The sequence below is a fragment of the Chelonia mydas genome, chromosome 22, assembly GCF_015237465.2.
Source record: "Chelonia mydas isolate rCheMyd1 chromosome 22, rCheMyd1.pri.v2, whole genome shotgun sequence".
Lineage (NCBI taxonomy): Eukaryota > Metazoa > Chordata > Testudines > Cheloniidae > Chelonia > Chelonia mydas.
This window is the reverse complement of record NC_051262.2, coordinates 13908734-13934532: the sequence shown is the minus strand read 5'-3', so window position 1 is coordinate 13934532 and position 25799 is coordinate 13908734. Positions and strand designations below refer to the sequence as shown.

The window sequence follows — 25799 nt, the reverse complement described above, 5'->3', positions numbered from 1 at the left end:
TTATTTTTGCACTCCTTATTTAAACAAGGAATTAATGTTATCTGCTCAGTGGAAGAATACATGCACTTAAAATGTACCAATTTAGCAGTGCTACAGCGATTAGCCAAACAAAAGGACACTAATTTGATACAGCCATCAAGCCTGTCTCACACAAGTGCTCAGTTGGTCCAGTCGTAGCAAAGTACTGCTGCTAAATCCTAGTTCCCAACCCAAGAGGGTCGGGGTAAACATCCCTCTGAAGATTGACAGCCTGTAGCAAGTCACCTGGCAGGACACAGGATGGTTCAACCCGTCTCTAATTTGAGATGCTGCGGCAGAAGAGCGGTATGCTGAAACCCTAGAGCCAATTGGGGTTTCTTTCTGTCTCTGCTGTAGGGATTCTGTTGCGGGAGAGGGGGGAAGAGCATGCTTCCTAAAATGAGTAGACATTAGGAAAATGGAAAAGCCTAGTGCAAAGCAGCTAACTTATTGCCTGTTAGCGTCTCCCTTGCTGCTCTTCTGGGGCGGGGAGTTTTGGAATGACTGCCCTGTGCAACCTCCTCATGGCTGAACTGTTTGCCTTTTGGCCCATAACATCTAGGAGTAACCGTCTTTTCATAATCACTGCCATTACGGCAGGAATGGAGAGTGGGGAAAGAGTTCTGAACTAGTAGGGCTGATTGCTCTAAAGCCCGTAATCCTGACACAAAACAACTTTGGTTTGACTGATGAAGAAAAGTCAGAATGGAGCCTGGTGTGTCTGTCTCATTGCTGTTCCCCCCACATTACGGACACGAGGCCCTAGTCCCAGGCATCAGCTGTTCTTTTGTGGCACTTCAAAGCATGTCTTCTAAATGATCACTTTAAAACCAGTCTGTTTTCCCTTTTGGTTTCAGGTCTTCAAAGCTGCTGCGTGCTTTCTATGTCCCTTTCCTGTCCGAGCGGCATACGTCGTATGCAAACTACACCATCCTTAAACCCCGGAAGTCAAAGCAAGCCAGGAAAAAAACAGGAGGTTAGCGACACACCTGCGGACCAAAAAGGATCAACCAATATTGTTGGCCAGCTGCTTAAACCTTCCTAGAAAAAAAAAAATGCTTGTAAGATTCATTAATAAAGGTTTCCCACCCAGTGATTTCACTCCGCAAGCCTCCAGCGGAGAAGAGTACATCATCTGCTCTCCGTTCTGTTCCTCTCTGCTCTGCCTGCACAACCCGTTTTCAGAACGTATTGGTAAGAAACCGTTTGAAAATCCAGCAGCTGCCTACCTGCATTATTATTAGATAGAGCAGAGTAAAACTGAATAGCAAGAAATGACTATGTTAGACTGTGCACCCGGGTGCTGCCTGGCACCAGGAAAATTCACAGCCGCGCTCTCTCTCAATAGTCCTCATCTGCTAAATAGCTGCTTGCATACTCCTAGGAAACATTATTTGCAGATAACAGCATTTGGGGAAAACAAAAAACAAACCCCCAAAACAGCAGCACAGTAGAGGCAATGGCTCTCTGAAATGCTAAGAATCTCAGCAAACAAGACAGTCCATACCATAGAGAAAAATCCCTCAGATCTCCCTGTCCAGGAGATACTTTCCAAGGAGAAACTTGCACTTTCAAACAAACTGTGATTTTTGTTAGTTATCTGTTTTAATGGGATGTGATTTCATTTGCCGTGAGTTCTGTTTTCCTGGTTATGATCCTAGATATTGTGAAAACACAGGGGCTTCGTTTAATCTTATTTATTACTCTGTGTGTGTGTGTGTGTGTTTGTGTGTGTTTAAAGAAACATTTAATGTCGTTTGAATTCTTGTCTCCAGTGTGTAAAATGTCTGGAAACCATCTATGGGTAAAAAGGGTTAATAATTATTGTGATTCAGTTTCCCAAATCTACGAGGATGCGTACAAGTTCCCTTTTGTCAAAGACCCTCCGGAATGATGATGCAGTATGGAACTATACCTGAGTTTTTACAGTCCTGTACTATATTATGAACCAGATTACATCAGTCTCGTAGAAACCAGTGCAGGGGTCTGAGAGGGGGAATGTGGGTGAACTTTCCCTCAGTGCAGAGGGACAGACAGTACAAGCACTGTGCCCAACCTAAGCCCTATTCCGAGGGTTTAAATGGAACTTAGTGGTGCGTAAGCTTGGAGCCCTGCCCGTGGATGGCCCATTTCATCCTGTGTGAATAGCACACGCATCAGAGAGAGCAGATGAGATTGGCTGTAGGAGAGACTGGCGCAGAGAATGGTCTGTGAATAGGTTTGTCTATGTGTAGAGATGCAGTGCTGAAGTGGGGGGCTGTGGTGGTTGAACGGTGAGTGTATATGATGGAAAGCATACACCGGTGGCTGTGTAGGGCAGGTGTATCTTTCAGCACGTTTGCAGGTCAATAGCTGAGCAAGCTGCTCTACCAAGGTCAAAAGGGCAGACAGTGCAGCAGTGTGGCTCTGATTTAACATGACACTATTGGGTCAGAGCTGGAGAAGCCAGGAAAGGAAATAGTGCAACACTCAGAGAGCCATGCATGGCTTTAATCTGGAAAATTACATTTGAAATGTAGTAGAGGACACTGGACTTCCCTTTGTCTGTTCAGTCCCGTGCACTCACTAGGGATGAGTATTGATGAAATGCTTACGTCACCACTCGGCTACATTTCCTCCTGCATAGTTGCAGGGTTGGCTGGTTACTGCCCCGGATATTTTATTTAACTTTTTTTTTTTTTTTAAGGTAACTCTCTGCAGCAGGGACCAGAGGAGAAGGAGAGGGAACAATATGCATGTGGTGCTCAGCATGTTCTGAGAAACAGGCTTTTTCAAGGTGTGTCAGATTGGTCACCCCAAATCACTAGTCACTTCTGAAACTCTTGGCCAGGTGGTGGTGATTCTTGGGCTCCTCGACTGTGGGAGCTAGTAAGTGGCTTCCTTCAGATATGTGATAACATCAAGGAGTCTTTCTAGTTATTGCTGTGGATGTGTAGGGTTCCATGTGGTTAGTGAGCGGGAAAGCAGGTTGGCCAAGCCTTCAGTTCAGAGCCTTAATGCTCTCATTAAGGTCTGAATGCCACAGTGACTGCCTTGTTGACTCTGTAAATGCTGTAAGTGTTGTTTCTCTGCTTTGCTGTAATTTCACACCCGAGGACCTTGTTACTTTAGGTAAAAGTCACCCTGCGAGCTGGTGGTGCAGAACCTCCCTCCACCCAAGTTTGGCTTAGCATTCAGCACACTTATACAAACCTGTTCTCTAGATCTTGTTTCTTTAGTCAGGTTGACAGTGTACCAGTTGTGATCAACAGCAAGGCATATGGCGTGTCTGTCACTTGGCTGGGGAAAAGATGGCATGTGGGACTCCAGACTAAATTGACATGCAGTTGAAATGCAGGTGGAGGTTGCTGTGTGAAAGGGCATCAAGTATTTTGATTTTGCATTTTGTTATTTTTTAATTAACTTCACTACATTGAAGGCAAATGTTAGACTGTACAAAGCATGATCGGTAAAAAGCCCCTGCATGCCTTTTTGTTGCCTGGGTGACTGATACATTAAGGATGAAATTCTCCCCTGTGCAGAGGAGCAGCACAAAGCCTGTGCATTATTAAAATCCTGTTTTGAAGGCTTATATGGGACATACGTGGCATACAGGATTTGGGCTTGCCCTCTGTAGAGGGGTGCTTTTTACCCTGTGCAAATAGTGTCTGTCTCTATAGAGTCTTTGGTATAACAACATTGGAATTTCCCTCTTAAAAATCCCAGTCTTTACAGTAAACTAATGTCTTAAATGTCTTAGGTAAATTTGCCTGGGAGACAAAACTGCAATGTTGCAGGTCAACACTGAATGTCTGCTTAATGCTCCCATTTGTTTCTTTTTAATGGTTTCCCCACCCCACATGTTAACATTCCTTTAATAAGGCTCTGTTGTGTCACATCAGTGAATCTAAACCAAAACTGCCATCCTATCTGCTTCCCCCACCAGTGTTTCAATCTGTAAATGGAACACTGAAACAAGGAACACAGTTAGACAGTCTATTGCGTACCTCTCTTTGGTGGTGTCTCACTGTCCGAGCCTTTACTGTCATGTTTACTGTGAAAAGATAGTCCAGGAAACATCTGTTTTCAATTATTGTGCCTGCTCCACCCTTTCTTCCCGTTTTAATTCCTTTTTGCGGACCCTGACAGCTTCACATTAAATAGGAGTGATCAGCATCTCCGAGAAAAAGGCAGCAACCACCCTGTTGCTGTATGAAGAACTGCACTTGGGTCATATTAACAGATGTTGATTTCCCATCTGTTGGAAGGTGAAGCCAGGAACACTCACAGGTGGTGGTATCATATTTGCTTCATGGTAGCACTGAGAGGCTCTAGTCAAGATAAAGGCCCAATTTTGTTGGTCGATCCCACGTCCTGAAGTGCTTACAACCAAAACAGACAAAGGAAGCTTTATTAGCCCATTTTACAGGTGAAGCACAGTGAGATCAAGGACTAGCCCATGGTCATATAGGGAGTCAGTGGAAAAGATGGGAATCAAACTGGGTCCTAGTCCAGTGGCTTAACTCCCCAAACCATCCTTCCTTGGACCGGGGAGAGCCTAGCAGCCCTACAGCTGCTTTCTGCACATATGGCCCAGAAAGTAGAGTCTAGGAAACCTCAGGTCTCCCTGACTTCCTTTCCTGCTGGAGCAATGTTCTCACATCCACCTAGCACAGCAGTCTCCGGAAGCTCCTTTGAAGCTGTAGTGCAGCGCAGAGGCATCTGGAACGCCCACACGAGGCCATCTGCTCTGGAAAGGTAACGCTGCTCTTAGTGGTGCTTTCATCATGGGGTATACAGAGCAACAGGTGAACTTTCTGATAGGAAAATGTTAAGGCTCCCTTCTGTTAATAATTCATAGGTCAGAGCTGTTGGGCTTTGCGCAGCGCTGACATTTAAGCAAATAATCAATAATGAGAAGAGAACAGTACTTCTAAATAAATGCATTCAGTGGAATGAGCTGCCCGAGGAAGCCGCGCTGCACAATTTGTGTCTTCATGTGTAATGGGGTGGGGGAGTGTTGGGATGGGAGGGAAAGAGCAGTACTGACTGCTGGGATTTCCTAACACCTTCCTGCTTTCTCAGGATAAATTACCTTGCTTTTGAAATGTGGATTTGCAGAGATTTCCAAAAACGATGGCCTTCCCTTTGTAAAAGGTTTCATTGTTTGCGTGGTGCTTATACAATTTTTTCGTTTTGTTTTTCCTTTGACCCTAATAAAATTAAACTTTGTGATCTAGTTGTGGGCTTAGGCAATTTTCATATGGTTAATTTATGACCCATTTAAAAAAAAAAGTAAGGTCTTGTGATTTGCAAGCCTTGCGGGTGAAGGATTAAACCTGCAAATTGCTAAACTGCTTCCATCTGATTTCCAAGTCTTTATCAAGTCACTTAGGTTCAGCAACTCACAGGCAGGAACCAGGACTCAGAGGGGGGTCAAGGCCAGACCCATTGCCTCACAGGTTGGTGCTCTGTCCTGCCATGCAGACAATCTGAGTTTGACTCTCTGGTCCGTTTCCAGTCTCAGGATGAGGAAGGGATACTTCATAGATACTATGGATGGAGAAACAACTCATTGAAATCTGGCTTGAGAGACTGATGGTTCTCTGCTGCATTCTGACTGGCTGTTTGAAACACAAGACGTCACAGTAATGTGTTAACTATCAGTAGTGCCTGGCTTCACACGCACAAAATCCCATTGTGTCTTCATTGTCTATTTGGGGTGGTAGTGGCTGGGCAAAAGATAGGGCGCTTGGTGAGGCTGAGAGGTGATGAGGTCATCATGGCTGGTGGTGGGGGACATGCAGGGATGAAGGAGAAAAAGCAGTAGTTTACTATTGCCCCTTTATTTGAAGGGTCAAGCTGCTCATTCACAGCAATGGTTTATGACCCTATCCGCCATTTGTAAACATGCTGGAAGAGCTGGGTATTTGGGGGACAAGAAGGGGGTGCAAAAGGAATCTCTGGGTGCCCTGCAGTTAAAAGACTCACTCATCCATTAGTGTTTTTAGCCTAGTGTTTCGAAACACACTCAAGGCATGTGCCAACAGCTCTCTAGCTGTAGCTTAATTCTGTATTAGATCATCCAGTTTTCCTTTGTTTGCCAGGATATGGAGCATTGACTATGGGAATGCTGGGGAAGAGAGATATACAGGTTCCAAAATACACTGATGGAAAAAATTGGTTTCTGCAAAGTAAGTTTTTCTCCTTGTGTCCTAAGGCGGGAGTTTAGGTGCATTTCAATTCAGGTCCTTTGTTGCATGTGTACTACCAATACTCAAATGAAACGTACTCCCAAAGCCAGATCCGTGGATATGTTGATCATTAATGTGATGTGTGTTTCAATACATATTTGCTGCTTTTCGAAGAAGGTGGCTTGTGCAGATCTGCAGTGGGATGACTGTAATTTCTCTTTACTAATGAGGATTTCTCTTGGCCAGAGTTCTTCTTTTCATTTGAGAAGAATTTTGTGAATTAATTCAATGCACATAAAAGTCAGAGGCTGGATTAGCGGGGTGTTGCGGGTCAGGGATGAGGTGCACGGGAACTCAGGAATGGAGTAACAGTGGGTGCTGAAGTTCAGGACTGAATGTGTTGTCAGAGCTGTGAAAAGCCTCAGGCCTAGCATCAGGGAGTGCTGCAGGTCAGAATTCAGGTGCAGTTGGCAGAGCTGTATGAGTGCAGGACAGGATTGAGGTGCATTAGCAGCTGTTTTGTTTTGTACAGAACTCATTTGAAAGCTGATTTCACTGTTTGGTAGGAATTTTGAATACACAGTGAGTGAACTGCCTTAACTGAGGACATTTTATGACCAACATAGCAAAGTCCAGTAAAACTGTAGAAAAATGAGTTTATTTCCAGTGTGGACCTTGCCGAGGTACAGATATACATGCCACTTCTTAGCGCAGCCTATTCTCCTGCCCTGCTCTCTACATGGGATAAAGACTCCTGTACTTGTAATCCTGGGCCAGCAGTTCTAAATGGACAGACTCTTGATACCATTCCAATGGGGAGATGAGATCATTTCCTTTCTGATTGCTGCTCACCTTAGAGAATGTGCGAGGGCTGGGAGTCTGAGATAGGTGCTCCAAAAACAGACAGTCCAAGTACTGGATTCCACGTCATGCCAAGCAAAATGCAGACGATAGGTTGTGTATTTATTTAGTCACTGTAGAAGGGATCAGCACCACTGTGAAAAGCAGCTGTGGTAATGAAATTCTCCTTTTTACTCAAGCTCCTGTTTCTGGAGAAGACAGCTGTGAATTTCATTCCCCTTCAGCATCTGAGCGTCATCCCAGCCCCACTGAGATTCAGTGCATGTCCCTGTGAATAACTGCACGTCACTATTTGCTTGCACGGAGAGACACTAATGGGGCCCCAGCTGTCTCCTTCACAAACTCCAGCTGTGACTGCAGAGCAGCAAAAAAGGTCAGCCTGGATGGGAGAGATGAAACAGCATAACAACGAGGGCCCAGGCTGATGTGTCCCCTGTGCTTCCCCCTCCCCCAGTCCTCTCCAGCCACTGATCGCTTGCGAGAACACCCGTAAGTCAAACCTGCAGTTATCGACTCACTGGACCAATGGGGTGTTCCAGGACAGGGCTGAGGTGCATTGGCGGCTGTGGTAGACAGCACTGTCGGAGACTGAGAAATGTGGACGTTGGGTTCTAATCCTGGCTCTGAGGGGCAGCATGGGCTCACGGCTAGCTGTGGGGCTGGGACTCCTGGATTCTGTTCAGCTCTGTCGCTGCTGACTTGTTACTTAGGTTCATGAAGCATGTTGGAGAGGTTAAGTCTAAAAAGGATTTAAAAGGCAGACTCCTAATGTCACCTGGAAGAATGTGACAAACTCCTTGTTTCTCCAGGGTGTAAATAAGAGGCTGTTTTGATTTTATTTTCTGTTTTTAATAGTCCCTTGTTCTTATCATAGGCACATGCTCCTCCTGCCTGGGGTGAGCAGTGGGGAGCCTGTGGCCCCCTTCCCTGCATTGTATATGTATGAGGAGCCCCTGTGGGGTTTCTTCAGCATGAGTCATCCTGTGGAGAACTGGGCTGTGACTAGAGCCCCGTTCCATCTGGGTAATGAAGAGGGGTCCCACACCAAGGATGTACTGCCTTAGAGCACCCTATCCAGAGGCTGCCCCATTCAGTGTACCGCAGCCAGGAGCTCCTTCCCCACACAGCACCTGAGTCTGAAAGAACCAGCAGGGCCATTGAGTGCCACAGGAAATAGATTCCACTATGAAATACTGAGGCATCCCCCTTTGCTACTGGGAAGTGTTGGGCTCAGCCTGGAAGACAATTGGCGCAGAGCCTGTGGAGAGATCCCTACAATTCAGTCCCGCTGAAGCTCTGAGCAGCTGTCACCATCATTGTCCCGCAGCTCCGGGCAGAGCGATGGTCCCAGAACGCTCTGGGTGACCCAGTGAGCATGAGGTGAAGCCTCTCTTACCTGGGAAGAAGGCAGGTGGGGCGATGGAGGTGGGGTGCTAAGTCCCTGATGAAGCAGCATTGAACCATCTGCTACACAAGTTGGGCTCACAGGATTGGCAAAAAGATTCAAACTGACGAAAAATCTGCAGGAAAATCTCAACCTGGCCCAAGCCTGAGCAGCTGCTCGCTGACTCGTTTAATTCTGTGGCTGAAAACAGCTGTTGAACATGGAGCAGAGTCTCTGCTCAGGCCACTGAAGTTCCTGTTCCCTTCCCATCTGATCAGTTGGACTTTTCAATTTCATTACATACACTTGGTGCTGAAGGCTGTATCCTCCACCCCTGCATATATCCCGTTGTTCAAAAAGCATGCTCCCTTGGAGGCAGCGTGGGCTAATGGATAGGGTATTGCACTGGAACTCAGGAGAGCCGGGTTCGAATTTTGGCTTTGCTGTGATCTTGGGCAAGTCACCCTTCGCTGTGCTTCTGTTTCCCCTCTTGCCCGATGTCTGTTCAGAATGCAAATGCTTCAGGATTGAGATTGTTTCTCACGCTGTGTTTATACAATGCCTAGCACAGTGGGGACCCTGATCTCAGTTAGGTTGTAATACAGATAAATAGTAATAAGTGCTGTGGGTCAGGAGCAGGGAAGGCTTTGCATAGCCAGATGATGTGCCTATCTCTGGATGTTCTCATGGGGGTTCTTAGTTCAGTTCCCAGGAGCAGGGGGCTAGCATGATGGGCATATTTACCTGGCTTACCGGAGGAGCCCTTCAGATTAGTTTGCAAACTCCAGTTTGCTAAAATGTCCCTGTCCTGAATACCCCACTCAGGATAGATGGCGCCTTGAGTGTCCTGCTGGCAGGGAACCAGAGTGCAGCTGGACAGAGTCCCTTTTCTAATTCATGACTTCTCAGGAACTCATTCTGGGGACTGGCTGCTTTATGCAATACTGTATGAATCATGCAATAAACAAGTCCAAGCCCTATTATTAGACTTTGGAAACTGCTGCCTTAGAGACAGTTTTGCTTATAAGTATCCGTGATTATCTCTCTCTGGCTCTTCACTAGAGATGCTGTCATGAAAAAAAAAATCTTTGCCTCTCAGGATTTAATCTGCCCCTACTGCTGCCGCTTCCCTACCTGAGCTCACGCTCCTAGATTACAGCCTCCCAGTTGCTTGCTGTGCTAATCAGCCGTTTGCTGTGACTTTAGCAGCGTGGTGAGTCTCGGATATTTCCGATGGAGAGAAAACACAGAAGCAATAAACAACTCAGCTGAACCCTTGCCATATATGTTACAGTCTGTCAATATCCAATCCAGCTGCTCATCCAGAGGGAGGATGGTCTTGTGGCTAAAATGGATCTTCCCTGCTTTGCCCCAGCTCCTTGTGGGACCTTGGCCAAGTCACTCAGTCTCTCTGTGGGTCAGTTCGCTGTCTGTAAAATGGAGATAATGGTTCTTATTTTCTCCCACCCGTTGTCTGTCTTGTCCACTTCAGGCCTGATCAGTGGAAAATATTAACATCAATGGGCGTTGTGAGCTCTTCAAGGCAGGGACTGTCTCTTACTATGTGTATATACACAGCACCTGGCACGATGGAGCCACGATCGTGTTTGGCACCCCTAGGTGCTACCCTAATACAGATAATAAATATTCCCTACATGACAAATCAATACCCAGCCCAGCTCCCGCCCTTGCCCTCCTGTCTGTGCTGAATCTATTTCAGCTTGCTACATTGGTTTGACCCAAGTGCTTTTAAGCCCTAAGGGTCCTGGCTTTAAATTCTCCAGCAGCGATGATCCTGCATTTTCTGCGTTGAGTGTTTGTCCAAGTCCCCGGAGCAAAGCTTTTCTTCGGTGTCCAGGACTCTTATTATCATCTTTAGTTACCAGCACAGAGCTAAACTCTTAACCAGAGACAGAATTCAGGCAGCCTGAACAGATCCGAGTCTAATCCAGACAGGCGCAGAGTAGATAGTCAGAATTTAAAAAAAAAAAAAAAATGAATACAGTTGTTGAGTTGTGGCTTGTCAGAGGTGAAGCGTCAAGAGAAGCTGCTGAGCACTTTGTTCCCTGAACCACAGCAACGCAGCCCTGCGACCACCTCTGAAGTAGGCCCCCCTCTTAACACACCTGTAATTTAGGGCCATATGGTTGGCGCTTCAGTAGTGACTGTTCAGGTTGCCGTTGTCTTCAGACCCTGTTGTCTTGTCTGCAACGTTCTCAGCCGCGGTTGATCACTGGTTGTGCTCCTCCCATGGTAGCAACTGTGGAAGCTTAGGGTGATCCGAGCCTGGGCCTTGCCATTGCGGTGTTTGATCCAGCACAAACGTAAATTCATGTTGATTCCCCACCCCTGGCTCTATACCTTCCAGTCCTGCTGCTGGTGGTGGAGTAGCCCCAGGGGTGCAGATTGTGGCTATGAAGCTGTTCTGTGTGGACGCAGCCTAAGATGAGCTGCTGGTGTTATGGGTGCCAGTGACTGGCAGCTTATTTGTTGGTCTGAAGCAGCCGCCTCTGCAGGGCGAGATGGGAGTGGAGGCCGCCGTGCCTGTAGCGCCTCTTCCCCGGATGACCGCATGTGCTCCTTTCCATCTGGCCGACCTGCATAGGGAGATTGTTATGGAGCAGATGAGCAGCAAGAAAGGGAGCCAACTCCAAAGCAGGAACGTGACCCCAAGCAGAGCAGAGGGGGCTGGCACGGCACCTGGTGTCGGGGATGAGCACAGACCTGACTCAATCTCCTCCAGTGATTCCAGAAGGATACCAGAGAAAGCCAAGGGGCTGTAAGCCCTGCTGGGCCCCCTTTTTATTGCATTTTCTGCTTTCCCTGCTGCCACCACCACTTCAGAAGGTGCCACATATTCGGGGAGCTCTTGGGCTTCACTTGCCCCCAGCCTGGACCAGTGAGCAGGTCCCACCCAGCTGAGAGAGCAGTGGGTAATCGCCTCACCGGGGAGATGGAGCCCAGAGCTATTCAGCAGCAGTGAGTGCCACTGAGGTGACTTGCAGGGAATTCTACGCAACTCACAGGCTGAACTCTCTCCTCTTGGTCAGGTACCAGGGCTTAGGGTGGGTGGTGGTGTGGGGGACGGGAGGTGGAGCTGGAAGTGTAGGGGGGAAACTGAGGGCGAGATTTGGGGATTCTGCCCCACAAACTCCATATTAGTTTCGCACCACTGGCCTTGGTTGCTAGCAATGGCTGGCAGCTCTTCCTTGTTCTCTCCTCCACTCTCAGCAATCAGCGCACAGTTAATGGATTGAGGGTAGGGGGTGAAGGGTTAATGTTTTAGCTGCCTTTGCTGTCCCTCTACCCAGGATCTGTCCCATTGCCAAAGCCCTGACGTGAACCTTGCTGAGGTTGTTTTTTTTTCTTTTAAAACTAGAAATGGCTAAAAAGGGCTGCTTCTTTTTTTCTTCTCCAAACTAACAATGTGTAAAACGCCGTTTGCAAATGAGTGACCAAGCCCCACCCCCAAGCAGAGGAGCAGGATAGGTTGATTGGGCAGGCTGTCTGAGAAGTGATGCTCTGGAGCCGGTTCAGCCAGCCCCCACTAGAGGGCGTCCTGCTCTAAGCGAAGTGGGCGAGGAACAGGATGGTTCTGGCCTCTGTGCTAGGGAGGGGTGGGTTAGATTCCTGCCCTGATGTGGGGATTCTCTCGCTGTGCTAGAAGCCGGGACAATGGGGCTGTGACTTCAGTAGCAGGGGCTACAACTTTGCAGTTGTGCCTCAGGGATGATGTCCTCATTTGGCCCTGGCTGGGATCCCACGGGACTTGGGGAGCTCCCTTGCTGCCCTCCAGCAGCCGGAGAACAGCCTGGCGTTTCCTCTCCTGAGCAGAAGATCCAGCCCCTTGAATTCCTTCCCGTTCCTGTCCCTGACCCTCCCCCACAACTCCCAGCAGTGGGGCGGGGACGAGGTTTCGCCATCAGGTGCTGTGCATCCCGTGGCCATAAAACGAGCCTGACCCAAAGGAGATGCTCTAGGATGGCGCAGGATGCTCAAAAGGGGCTGAGCCTGCAACCTAGCCCTGTGCTCGGGAGACCCAGGCATCCAATAGGATGCATGCCAGGGTGGCGCAGCTCAGGGACATAGGAAAGGTAGTTTTGTGCCAGTTGCACCTTCATGTTCACCTGATCTGGGAAGCTGGAGGGGGTGCTGATTGCTCCATGAGTGGGGTGGTTTATCTCTGGTTGCTGTAGTAACTGGGGTTTCTTTTGTCTGTGTCTGTCACTCTGACTCAAGCGAGTGCAAAGTGGTCAGAATTCACTGCAGTTTCTGATGAGTAGGGCAGCTGCTCTCAGACTGGCTAGGTGCCCACCTGGATAAATCCCACCCCGAGGGTCAGTGCCTTGGCTCCTCACACATAGTTGCAACTCAGGTTCTTTTCTACGGCTGCTATAAATGTCCTTTCCTCAGTAGGTTCCAATCTGGGACAGGCTCCTAGGAGCAAGTTAATCTTGCTGAGTTCCTGATCCCTAGATGCAGGTCACAGTGTGTGTGTGTGTCTGTCTCTGAGAACAGGATCCAGCTGGAATGAGCTGCACAAGTTCAGTCCCCTCGTGGTTCATCAATTCCCTTCGTTTATCAAAGGAATGAGTAGAATGTATCAGGCCCTGAGTGGCTGGGGTGAGTAAGCAACACACGGCTTGCTGTGCCACTTGGTCTGAGCCCAGCCTGCAGTGTGATGCTCTCCAGGCTAGTCTGCTCCTAGCTTTGAGTCTCCCATCTCCTCTTCAGTTGGCTCGGGAGAGCACGCTGGCTTCCTGAAGTCCTGGAAATCAGTGTGGAACCTTTTGTTTTGTGTCGAATTCCTGTGCAGGTTGGATGGCAGCCCAGCTGGGAGAGAGCCCCCTGTGGAGCTGAGACGCTGGTATTTGTGCTCTGCAGAGTTCCTCAGACAACAGACGCTGAAACCTGCAAACCGTTGATAGTAAAATGGTCAATCAAGGCAGGAGATGCTGTCGCTAAAGAGACTAGGAATAGCAAAATTCCTGACACTGTCCAACTATCCTGGGGAATCTCCTTCATCCACTGCAGAGAGGACTAGTGTTGATGGTTAGAGTGCAGGAAAAATGAAAATCTTAACCAGGGCCACCTGCCTCCCAGCAGAGCAAGCAACCCTGTTTTTAGAGCAAACTGGGAGGCTTTGCTTTCTAATGGGGATTATCCCTGGATTTCATTTACTCTAGTGTTGGGAGATTATCATCAGATAATCAGTAACTGGAAGGAAAATAATGATTAATTGCTTGACTTCAGTTAGCCTGCCTTCTCCCCTGCCTTGCAAAATCTGCTGCCGTGTTTATCTTTCTGGCAGCCAAAGATAAGTAGTTATTCCCATTTGGGCAGGGGCCAAGACAGAGTCCAAAACATTCCTAAAATGCACTTGTCTTTCTGCTGCAAACTTCCCAGCAATAACAGGACCACAGACTAGAGCTGAAATTCCCATCCCTGGAATTAGTCAAACTTGGCTCTTGGGAATGTCCTGTCAGGAACAATCCTGAAATGGCCTTGAGTGGGCTGTAGGGAACAGTCATGCCCTGGACAGGGAAGAGCTGGAGGATCCCTGTGCACTTTAATCTACTCCCATTTCAAAGTGGGATAGGTTAAAGTGTGTTACAGAACTTTTGGGTGTGCAGCAGCAGGATCCACACAGACACTTAGTGCACGGCAAGGTAGCGTGGGGTAGATTTACAAGCTGTAAGCGTCCTTCCAATTTCTGAATTCTGTGTTCCTTGAAATGGCATGGGAGAAGGACATGAGACAGATTGCACGCTGTACAACTTGGATCATCTTTGACATCATAAAAATGCCAAATGAGCCCCTGGAATTCTAGCTCAAGAGGGATTACACAGCTTTGCAGTAATGTATTTTCTCCTAAACAGAGAGAAAAGATGGCAGGGCACTGACGGGTGCTGTATTTCCCGTGGATTCAAGGTTATTTGTATGGCATCTTAAATGCCAATTGCTGCGTTAATGATTTACAGGGATAGCTGCATTCCTGCGTCAGAGCCTTTGTTGTGAGAAGGAAGCCTCTGCTGCTGCTGGAGTTGTCTTATTCCCCCAAATGCCCTTGCTTCATCTCTCTGCTTTGAGTGGTGGTTGCAGTGTCAGGTAGGCCGCAGCTCCAATTGCATTTCAATCCAGCTGACTTGGGACAGCTGGTGAGCGTCAAAGCAAGAGGCTTACTAGATTAGGCAGAGGTAACAACAGAAAGGTTTCTACGGAACCTGAAACAAATGACTACTGAGATCCTGGTGTGAGTTTGCACCTGGTCCTGGTGCTTAGAGTAACTTCTCTGTTCATTCTCCTTCAGTTATTTTAAATGAAGTTGCTTGAACATTAAATACTGATGCGGGATAGCATGTTCAGTCCTATGAACCTTAGTTTGCTGCAGACTCACACTAAACAGTTCAGCCTCTCATAAGCACACCAAGAGAAGAAACAGATTAGAGAGGAAAGATAGTCCAGGGGTCAGGGCTCTGGTCTAGGGCTCAGGAGACCGACATTCAATTTCCTGCTCTAAGCTTTGTATGTGACCTTAGGCAAGTAACTTCGCCTCCCTGGGGCTCAGTTCCCCATCCATACAATGGGGATAATAGGAAGATCCTGGATTCTATGGGTGCTATGAGGATAAATATATTAAAGTTTGGGAGATGCTCAAGTACTGTGGTAATGGGGGACGTCTCCTGTCAGTTTCCAACATGTCTCCAGCTTGCATGCATTTCCTAACATCTGAACGCAGACAAGCTTAGAGGTGGTTTTATCTGTGAACTGAGCTTTTTTTCCATAGTGGTCTTTTGATACCAGTTTCCAGAAATATTCTTTGTTTACCGATTCTAATCTCTGTGTTCTTACTAAGCTGCAGGCACAATCCTCTATGCCAGAAAAGCCCCAACAGCAAGGGGAGTGTACTGGCTTCTTCCAGTCAACCAGTCAATATTTGCTCTTCCAGGCAAGCTGTTAAAAATGCTGTCGCTCTCTTGTTTTGAGGTTTGTTTCTCCTCTCCTGCTGGAACGTTGCCCCAGAGCCGCTCAGGGTTGGCAGTCTTGTCTATGAAGCAACCGTGCCACAGACATTCACCGAAGGCTGAATGTGTGGGCTGCCTCTAATGATCTCCGGGTCACATTTTGCTTTGTGTCTGGTGCGTGGAGAGGACGTCCAGCCCATGCTTCATATGCTCCAAGGGAGGCTGCTGTTCAGGAAGGATAGCAAAAAGAGAGAGCTTATTAAGTCTAAGGGTGATATTCTGGCTCCACTGAAGTCTCTGACAAAACTCTGATTGGGAGTTCAATAGGGCTAGGATTTCACCCTGAGTGTTCAGCCAGGGGCAGCTAGACGAGGCAGAAGTGGAGATGTTACGTTGTGAAAGTGAAGCACCTGCTAACAGCTCCACAGACACGCATGGAATGGAGGTGAAGGTAGCTGTGTGATAAAAGCCACAGTAAAATCCAGTGTGTCAAGTGGAAGACACTGACTTGAGCACTGCTCACCAGAGCTGTCATACTGTCATGTGAGCTTTTCCTTGCAGTGAAGAGGCACCCTGAGGCAGATGTCGGTACCGTGCGGTGGGTGCTCAGTTAAACTATAGAATCAGGTCCTTGCATGTCAAACTACACACATTGGGAGGCCTTTGCGGTGGAGCTGGGGAATCCTGACCTATCTATTCCCTTGCATTCTTGGCTCTAAATGCAGGGGAATGGTGACTTTCTCTTGGTGTTCCTAGTCATTCTCGTTTCTGATAAATGTGAATTGCTAGCACCGGTTCACTGCGGTGATTAGGGATGGAAGGCTGGATTTCAAACGTGTCTAATTGACATAAGGGAGCACATGCTCTTTGTGTGGGTGGTGCATCCTAGAACATTTTAGGGTCCTGTTCTCATAATGTTGGGCAAACTGTTCACAAACTTGTCTTTGCTTCTGGCTGAACTATTGTGAATTCTCTTTGTGCACCTTCTGCTTTGCCAGCAGTCACTGCACAGGGCTTTCTGATGGCAGAGAGATGGAAATCAGGGAGCTAGAGATGGCAGTCATAGGCGTTGGGGAGAGTCTGGTGGCTAGGATGGAAGCTGGCATAGCAGTCACCAGTCGCTGGGTCCTACACAGCAACAATCTATGTGGCACAGTTCACCTGAGAGATGAGTGAATGGCAGCTCTAACATTGACGTAGCAATTCTGTCTTGCTTGCTTGCCTCTCTGAGCGAGGAGTGATTAGGTTGTGGGGAGAGTCGGAGATTGCTATAACATTGGGACATCAGACCCCCCAGCCTTTAGGTTGCTAGTTTCAATTCAGTGTTGCTGCATTGCGTTTCCATCAAGAATTATGAAGACAGCTCTGCCATAGATTGATGGGTATTAAACTGGCAACGCTTTCCCTTAAGTACAATGGGAGAATTATAGCAAAACGTTGATTTATAGTTTCAGCATCACTTTGTATTCACGGGATGGAAGGACGTGTAATATGAGACGACGTACAGCATGCATGGGTGATAAGTCTTTATTTACAGCTGCATGCTATAGGTGTATAATTCTCCAACTGCAACCTGTTCTGATCAGGGCACTGACATTCTCATAAGCAAACAAGAGAAATGTGGTCTAGATGAAATTATAAGGTGAGTGCACAACTGGTTGAAAGATCGTTCTCAGAGTAGTTATTAATGGTTCGTTGTCAAACTGGGAGGGCTTATCTATTGGGGTATAGCATGGGTCAGTGCTTCCTGGGTCCAGTCCTAAGCAGTATTTTCATTAATGACTTGGATAATGGAGTGGAGAATAAACTTATAAAATTTGTGGATGATAGCAAGCTGGGATGGGTTGCAAGCCCTTTGGAGGACAGGATTAGAATTCAAAATTACCTTGAAAAATTAGAGAATTGGTCTGAAATCAATACGAAGAAATTCAGTAAATACAAGTGCAAAGTACCTCACTTAGGAAGAAAAAATCAAATGCACAGCTACAAAATGGGGAATACCTGGCTAGGGAGTAGTACTGCTGAAAAGGATATAGGGTTTATAGTGGATCACAAATTGAATATCAGTCAACAATGTGATGCAGTTACAAAAAAGGCTAGTATTATTCTGGGGTGTATTAACAGGACTATTGTATTTAAGACACAGGAAGTAATTGTCCTGCTCTACCTGGCACTGGTGCAGCCGCAGCTGGAGTGCTGGGTCCAGTTGTGAGCCCCACACTTGAGGAAAGATGTGGACAAATTGGAGAGAGTCCAGAGGAGAGCAACAAAAATGTTAAAAGGTTTAGAGAACCTGACCTATGAGGAAAGGTTAAAAAACTAGGTATGTTGAGTCTTGAGAAAACAAGGCTATGAAGAGTCCTGCTAAGTCTTCAAATACATTAAGTGCTGTTATAAAAGATCTATTGTCCTCCAGTGTTCACTGAAGGTAGAACAAGAAGTAATGGGCTTAATCTGCATCAAGGGAGATTTAGGTTAGCTATTAGGAAAATCCTTGCAACTCTAAGGGCAGTGAAGCTCTGGACTAGGCTTTGGAGGGAGGTTTTAAAGAAGAGGTTGGACAAACACTCTCAGGGATGGTCCTGCTTCAGAGCAGGGGCCTGGACTTGATGATTTCTTGAGGTTCCTTCCAGACCTACATATTTATGATTCTATATTTCTCTCCTAAGCCCTGTGCCACAGTGCAGGCTTTAAAAGCCAGTTACTAGAACTATTTGTGCGTGATGCTCTCTCTCTCCTCTTGCAGAAGAGAAAGCGATAGCTGGCAGACTGTGCTTAGAGGCTTCCACTTGACCCCATACCTTCTCAGAATGTAAATTAAGCAGACACACAAGCTTCAATAAAAGGAGTTGATTGTGCAGCCAACATGCAACCGTGTCAAATCACAGCAGGGAAGACTGCCCATGTTTCCTTACAACACAAACCATATTGGTAATTGTCAAAGGGTCCTTACACACACGTTCTGTGAGGAGTTCTGCCACTCCCATTCAGACTGCTGTGTAGCTGGAGTCGGTACTGTGCCGTTAGCTCTTAATGGCACAAAGCTGGGTTAGTATGACTCTCCACAGTGAAAGTTTGAGTTCGCATTGCCTGTTTGCCTCCACAGGATGATCTGGAAGCGATGGTAGTGAACTTGGTCAATCACTTTTGGAAAGCCCAGATAAAGTATATTTACTGGTTCCCCTTTATCAACTATTCTGCTGACACTCTGGGGGAATTTTAGTAGATTGGAGAGGCAGGACTTTGTTACAGAAGCCGTGTTGGTTTATCCTTATCTTATCATGATCTAGCTGTTTTATCATTCTGTTTTCAATGACCGTTTCAGTAAAATTTCCCATCACTGCAGCAAGTCTCTTGTAATTCCCAGGTTTTTCCCAACTTTTTTTTTTTTTTTTTTTTAAAGAGAGGTACAAAAGCTGCTACTATGCAGTTGTCTGGTATAGACATTGGTTGGCTTTCTTGTCCTTGACTCTGTTTCATTAACAAGAAACTTAAAAGATCTTTGCTGTGTGTGGAAGTTCTTTGGTCCCCGTGTCTGTGTCATCTGAGGTTGGTTCGTCAAAGTAAAATATTTGGCTTTCATAAGAAGCTTTTCTTCTCCTGCCAGCTAGTGCCTTTAATTGCATTCTATATCAAGCCAAGTGAAATTCATCTCAACGTCCTTGGATTTGAAGCCAAAAAAATCCCCCTTTGCAACATGCAGACTTTCCTCCTGGCTGAGTGAGCAGTTTCTGAGGGCCTGTTTACACTGGGAGGTTTAGCCACTGGGGTAGCTACACTGATGGAGCGGTACTGGTGCAAGCCTTTAGTGCGGAGTGTGCAGCACTTTTGTGAACGGTGGTTTGTATTAGGGTAGCTTACCTTGGTTTAAAACCCCAGGGCAGACAAGGCTGAAAAGGACTCGGTGATTGAGCATTGCTCTGGCTTCCTTTCAGACAGAAGTTCTATATGAATCCACTACTTTATGTTTAAAGTACCTTGTGTAAGGTTGGCGTCTCTATTGTGGGATTCTTATGGCTGGATTGGAAGCCCTGAAGTGTGTAACAGACAGTAAACCATGTTGAGGCCTACCATGAGGGAAGTGGCTTTTACTCCTACAATCATTGGTTCTGTTCATGTGCATTTACACGGCACTCCCCCCCCCCCCCCATTATCCAGGGCCACTGAGTTCTTGCTTCCTAAGGATAGAAGCAGCAGGTTAGGGTATTTTCTCTTGTGCCTGAGCATGAAGGAATAATATGCAGCTGCAGCCTTGCTGATCTATGCAGCTGGGGTCGGGGGAGGGAATGAGTCTGTGTGCACTATCCTATTCTGATACCCAGGGTCTATTAAATGGCTGCTTTTTGAATGGTTAAGTTGTGTTCCTCACTATAGTCAACTGAGTGCAGAGTTTAAACAAGGTGGTGCTGGTATTTTGCTGGGTTGACAGCTGCTTGAGTTCGGGTGGTTTTGGTGCTAGACATTTTAAAGTACTAATTCATTCTTCATTGTGAATAGACACTGTTGAGGAATGGGAGTTCTAGAGAAAGATCACTTAAAGCTCTCCATATTCAGTGAAGTTTTCTCTTATGCTTGATGTGAGGGCTGGAGTTAGACCCTGATTCCAGAAAGCCCTGTAAGCATGTGCTTACATCCCATTGACTTCAGTTGGCCTTGAAACACATGCTTAAGTACTTTCCTGAATGGGGGCTATAGTGCCTTGTGGTCCATCTGAATATAATCTCTGACTTGGGCTGTTTAAGGGAGGCAATTGGGACCCCTCAGCTCTCCCAGTCTCTCCTGTTTGTCATGGTGCAGGTGCCGAGTGGAGAGCATCCCTGGCCGTTTGTTAACAGATGACCAGCTGGAGATGCCCAGCGTGGCTTTATTTAGCTCCTTTAAGTTTTTGTTACTGTTGAGATGGGAAGAGTCCAAAGTCCTGGCTCCATGAAATGGCTGGATGAAGGCCAAATCACTCAACCCAGAGTTAGTTTCATGAAGGATGTTGCTCGGTTTTGGGGCATTACCTGTTATTGTATGCAGAGCACATTGCCCTGACATTTGAGCGCCTTAGTCAGATGGAGGGTTTGCTGCATTTTTGTCTTCCTGTGATTGAGGATTTCATTCTTGTTGGCTGCAGGCGTGAGCTGAAGATAGACAGCATGTTTCCTTCATGTTCTCCTCCCTTCATGGCTGCACTAGGCACCTGGTGGGCCGTTTCACGGCTGCACAGAAGGAGAAATAAAAATAGCAAAGTGCTCTCTAATGGGAACCATGAGGCCATCAACTTGCAGTGTTGGTGGAGATGATGTTATGGTAATACTCTGCATGTGTATGGTACATCCACTACTCCTAGACCTTTTTGGAATGCTTAAGTCTCGTGTGTGTGCAAACTTCTCTGACTACTCAGTTCACGCATTGCTTAGGCCTCATCTACACGGGAAAGATTTTTGAGTATAACCAAAGGTGTGATTTTTAAATAGAGTTATACTGAGAGAGTCCCTCTTGGGCGACCCTTCTAGCAGTATAAGAGTGCCTTTTTTGGTGTAACTTGTAGACTCATAGGAGTGTAGGTCTGGAACGGACCTCGAAAGGTCATCCAGTCTACCACCCTGTGCTGAGGCAGGACCAAATATACTTAGGTAGACCATCACTGACTGTTGTTAGTCTAACTTGTTCTTTAAAACCTTCAATGACCGGGATTCCACAATCACCCTCGGAAGCCTATTCAATACTTAACTGTCCTTATCGTTAGAAAGTTTTTCCTAATCTCTAACCTAAATATCCCCTGCTGCAGATAAAGCCCATTACTTCCTCTCCATGTCCACTGAAGGAAGGATAACAATTGATCATAGTTGCCCTTATGACAGCCTTAAAATGGCTGAAGACTTATCAGGTCCCCCCTCAGTCCTCTTTTCTTAGGACTAAACATGGCTGGATTTTTTGAACTTTCTTCATAAGTCAGTTTTTCAAAACCTTTTGTTGTTCTGTCACTTGGGAAGGAGTTTATGCTAAACTGAGGAAAGATACTCTTATATTGTATTAAGAGCGTCCGCATGGGTGGGTTATACTGACAACATTGTCTCCTATAGACAGGCTTTTATGCTCCTACTGGGGTCTGGAAGCTCATCCTGTTGACTTTCAGACACACTTTCCTGGATAAAGCATTCTTGCAATCAACATTGGGAGGATTCATCCCTTTTGCTCCAGTTGGTACATTCTTGGTCTGTGACTATTTTGCTTTAGCTTGCTTGACCCATTTCTTTCCTTTTCTCTTTTGTGTTTTATTCTCCCTGCAGTTTTATTATTTTGGGAAGAAGTCAAAGATCTTGTAAATTCTTACTCTCCATTAGCTGAGCCAAAAATACAAGCCGTGCTGATTTGGGGGGGTGGGGGTTAGGAGAGAATGAAACCTGAGAAAGGCTTGAGGAAAATCCTGGAAGACATTAAAACTGCTAGGAGAATCATGGAACCTTCTCAAATCCTGTTTTTGTACCCTTGGGTTAGGAATTAAAGGCCCAAAAAGGTTTACAGTGGTTTAACATTTCAATAGTGCAACTGGAGAATATGTTTAAATGAGGCTGACAGCGTATTTAGGACTCAGATTTGACTGACTTGAAAATTGTTATAATTGGATGAGGTAAGCTCTAGTTAAGCCCCAGGGCAGAGTGCAATAGCCATTGTTTGTCCAGCAGTTCAACACAGCTTTTCTGTTCTCACACAATTTACTTTCCCTTAGCTGCTTTACTGCAAATGCCTGTTCCCAGGGCGATGCACCATTGCTAGTGGTCCATGAGCCAGGAAGTAAAACCAAAAAGCCAGGTTTGCTCTTGCTGTAATGGTAATGGGAGCAGATTAGTTTGCTTGGAAGGAGTTTTATTCTCAAACTTTGCAAGGGCTGCAGCGTAGGGTAGCACTCCAGAAAAGCTGTGGAACATTTCTGTTTAACTTGGCATCTTTGGGGGCACCTTACCCTTGACTGATGGTTGTTTACATACTATTGGTGGATGTTTTAGAAATTCTCAAGTGACTGTAGGTTTAATTGATGTGTAACTATATGATGAGTAATCATGACGACACGTAAATACTTGTGGATTTGCATAGGTATAGATCCTATAGCTATAATTGATTATAATATTTATACTGTTTGTTATAAACATACTGTGCAATATAATTCCGTAAGACCTGACTGATGTTCGGTGCCCTCAGTCTGTGGAGTTCTGTCCGTGATTATTACAATAGCAATGAGAGGTCACAGCTGGGGCCACTTTGTGCTAGGTGCTGTATAGACACATAGCAAGAGCCAGTTTCTGCTTTTTTAACCTAAGTTGGAGGTGACTGATTGTGCTGAGAGCTGGAGCCAGTTTGCTGGAGCTGCATATCTTCTAACTCTGGCGTCTTCCTCATGAGATGGGAAGGAACGGGCTTGTGGTTTTAGCAGCTGCCTGGGAGTCTAGAGATGGAAGATCTAATCCTGGCTCTGCCACAGACTCGCTGTGTGACCTTTGGGAACTCCCGTACAATGGGGCTGGTGCCTCCCTCACAGGGAGGGTGAAGGCGTCATTCATTAGCATTTGCAAAGCTCTTGACACTTGTTGGCTGGAAGGCGCCAGGGAAGTGCAGAGAAGTATAGTTCTAGTGCTGGTTCCTTGCAGGAACTGGTTTCCAGCCTGCTGTCTCGAGAGGAGGCATTTGCTATTTCAACTTCAGCAGGAAACTCTGGCTCAGATGGGTCCAAATTACAGTAAATGGAACATGGCCTCATGTGCATGAGCTGTGCCTTTCTTAGTGCTGGCATGTCCCCGTCGAGAGCTGCTGGCATCTCCCGGCTCTGGGAACCTGGCCAGCAATGTACTTTGTACAAGCTACAACACAGGAGACGTGCAGATTAGCAGCTTTCAGCAAGGTGCTTCCTTCAGCAGTTAGCTCACTGCAGGTGTCTCGAGATATTTAACACCCTCCTTATTGGTAGAGGTGAATAAAGAGGGTAATGAGACAATCCTAAGGGGAGAGTGTGTGTGTGGGGGGGGGGGGGGCAGTAAGTGAGGTGAAAGCTAAGGCTCTACTGCGGCAGAGCTCAGGGCTGCACATGCATCTTCCTCGATTCATCCTGCTTTATTATTTTTTTTCCTTGTGTCGTGCACAGGGGTTTATGGTTTAGTATTTCCCCTCTAACAACCAAACAGATTTAATACTCTTGCTTCAGCTTGTGATTCGCAAACAATAATTGGTGCAAATCCCTTTGTTGCCTTCATTCTGGAGCACTGTAATTATACCTAGCACTTTTCAGCCGTAGATCTCAAACCACTTGACAAAGGAGGTCAGCGTCATTATCTTCATTTTACAAATGGGGAAACTGAGGCACAGGGAGGGGACGTGACTTACTCAAGGTCACCCAGCAGGCCAGTGACAGAGCCAGAAAGAGAACTCGGGGTATCTTGAGTCCCAGCCCAGTATCCAACCGTATCAACGTTTAGTGCTGCTTGGGTGGGAGGTGAACTGTAGCGTTTAGGTGTTTAGTTGCCACCGACAATAGGGCAGATCATGTCTACTTAGTGTTGGCTGTAGCTGAGGGAGCCTGACTTCCCGAGAAATCCCCAGCTGCTCTGGAATGCTGTTGTGTTTATTTAGGCCGTTGGAGTCCCATACAGTGCTCTGGTTTTCTGTACCTCTTCCTAGACTCGGCTGTCACATCTGCATCTTCAAAGGCTTTGGGGAGTGAGAAGCCTGTCAGCTCTGTGTCCCTATTTCCTAGATACAAAATGTGAGGTGAGGACTGATGCTGGCAAACATGGTACCAGCATCAGTGAAGATGATTACTGAGCTCATGGAAGGATTGGAGCGGCAACAAACATGATATTTAGTTAGAGCTGTCACCCTCTACAGCCCTGTTGAAGCTTTGTAGGTCTTGGTACAACACCTCGTAGCATAGTGGGACCCTGATCCTGTTTGGGGACTCAGGATACTGCTACAATATAAACATCGAGCAATAATACTAACACTGCTCCTCTGTTATCACACTTGGCAAGAGCACCGCCGGACTGAGCCAGCCCCTTTTGACATCATACAACGCTGTCATAAGACACCACATGGAAAGTTCACAAAGATGCAAGTCGAGGGGTTCTCTTCAATCCTATCAGCTTTATGCCAAGAAAGTGGGAAATCATCAGCTCCTTGACAGTTTCGTAGACGTTTGGCTGCTGGAGGCTTGGAGGCCTGTCCAGAGTTTGAGCAAACAGCCTCCAAGGACAGAACAGCTGTTTGTTCCTACCTGGAAGATGTTACGTTAAAAGTCTGGCTCCTATTCATTGCTTGGAAAGACCCATCGATCTTGCTGCCTTCTCCCCATACAGATATTCGGTTGCCTCACCGTTCCCTTCTCAGGGAAGTCCTTTCACAGAAGCATCACTTAAAGGCATTGCTCAGATTGGGTTGCAGGGACAGAGGCATGCTGGTTTTTACTGGCTTTGTAATGATAACGTCTCAAGAAGCTGCAGGTGGGCACGGTTGTTTTCAGACCCTACCCTGCTTTGCTGAGCGCTGGTCATTCTAAATGTAACATTTCGGCAGTGGATGTTGAGTTGGTCTGATGGCTTGTGGTTCCTGGAGATCTGAAGAATCGTCCCCGTGTTGTTCATGATCTCCATTCAAGCCCCATGCTCTGTCAGCCAAAAGGCCTCTGGGACTCTGTCCAGGGAATGTGCCTTTGTCTGATAAGGCACAGGAAAGTGTAAGAGGGAGCTGCTTTGCTTATTGGAAGGCAGCCCTGCCAGATCTTTCATAGGCTGATTATTTTGGAAAACAGAAACCATTGCATCATTCCAGCTCAGGACCAGGCTGCATTGCGCTGTTGGGAGGAATGTAACAAAACTTCTCTGAGCCCATGGAGTTGGCTTTGGCTCACTAGCCGCCCCTGAGTTTATCAGCGATAAGGACTGTGTTGTTTGGTTTTAAATTCCATCAGAGGGCAAAAAGCATAAATGCTGTACATGTTCTGATTCCAGGCTCTGCTCTAAGCAGGCAGAAAAAGAACCCATGTTGCTGGGGGGAGGGGAGACAAAGCTGCCTCAGTTTGTGTCACTATCCCCAGCTTTCACAGTGATGTTCTGGAGGGATGAATCGCAAGCTCTGTGGGGCAGGGACTCTGTGTTCTGTGGTTGTGCACAGTGGGGGTCCTGGGCCAGCTTTCTATAGAGTTAAAGGTTTTAGAGTAACAGCCGTGTTAGTCTGTATTCACAAAAAGAAAAGGAGTACTTGTGGCACCTTAGAGACTAACCAATTTATTTGAGCATAAGCTTTCGTGAGCTACAGCTCACTAAATCGGATGCATACACATGCAATGGACCAGTAGATTTGAGAATCCGGTGTTTGATGCAGGATGCGAAATGGAGCCACCTTTGATGTAGAGTCCAAGACTGC

At 46.7% G+C, this 25799-nt stretch overlaps 1 protein-coding gene across 11 annotated transcripts in view; it reads left to right on the top strand.

Moving 5' to 3' along the window:
- The window catches only part of ALG9 (ALG9 alpha-1,2-mannosyltransferase), a 122799-nt gene that overhangs the window by 58603 nt on the left and 38397 nt on the right, over window positions 1-25799 (top strand). For 6 of the 11 annotated variants that reach the window (XM_037882124.2, XM_043534057.1, XM_043534056.1 and 3 more), the window contains one exon: window positions 876-5238. The exons of the other annotated variants lie outside the window; for them this stretch is intronic. In XM_037882124.2, the coding sequence (XP_037738052.2) occupies window positions 876-999 (124 nt within the window). In that variant the 3' untranslated portion in view covers window positions 1000-5238. Of the gene's footprint in view, window positions 1-875; window positions 5239-25799 lie in introns of those variants that run through there. 11 annotated transcript variants of the gene reach the window in all.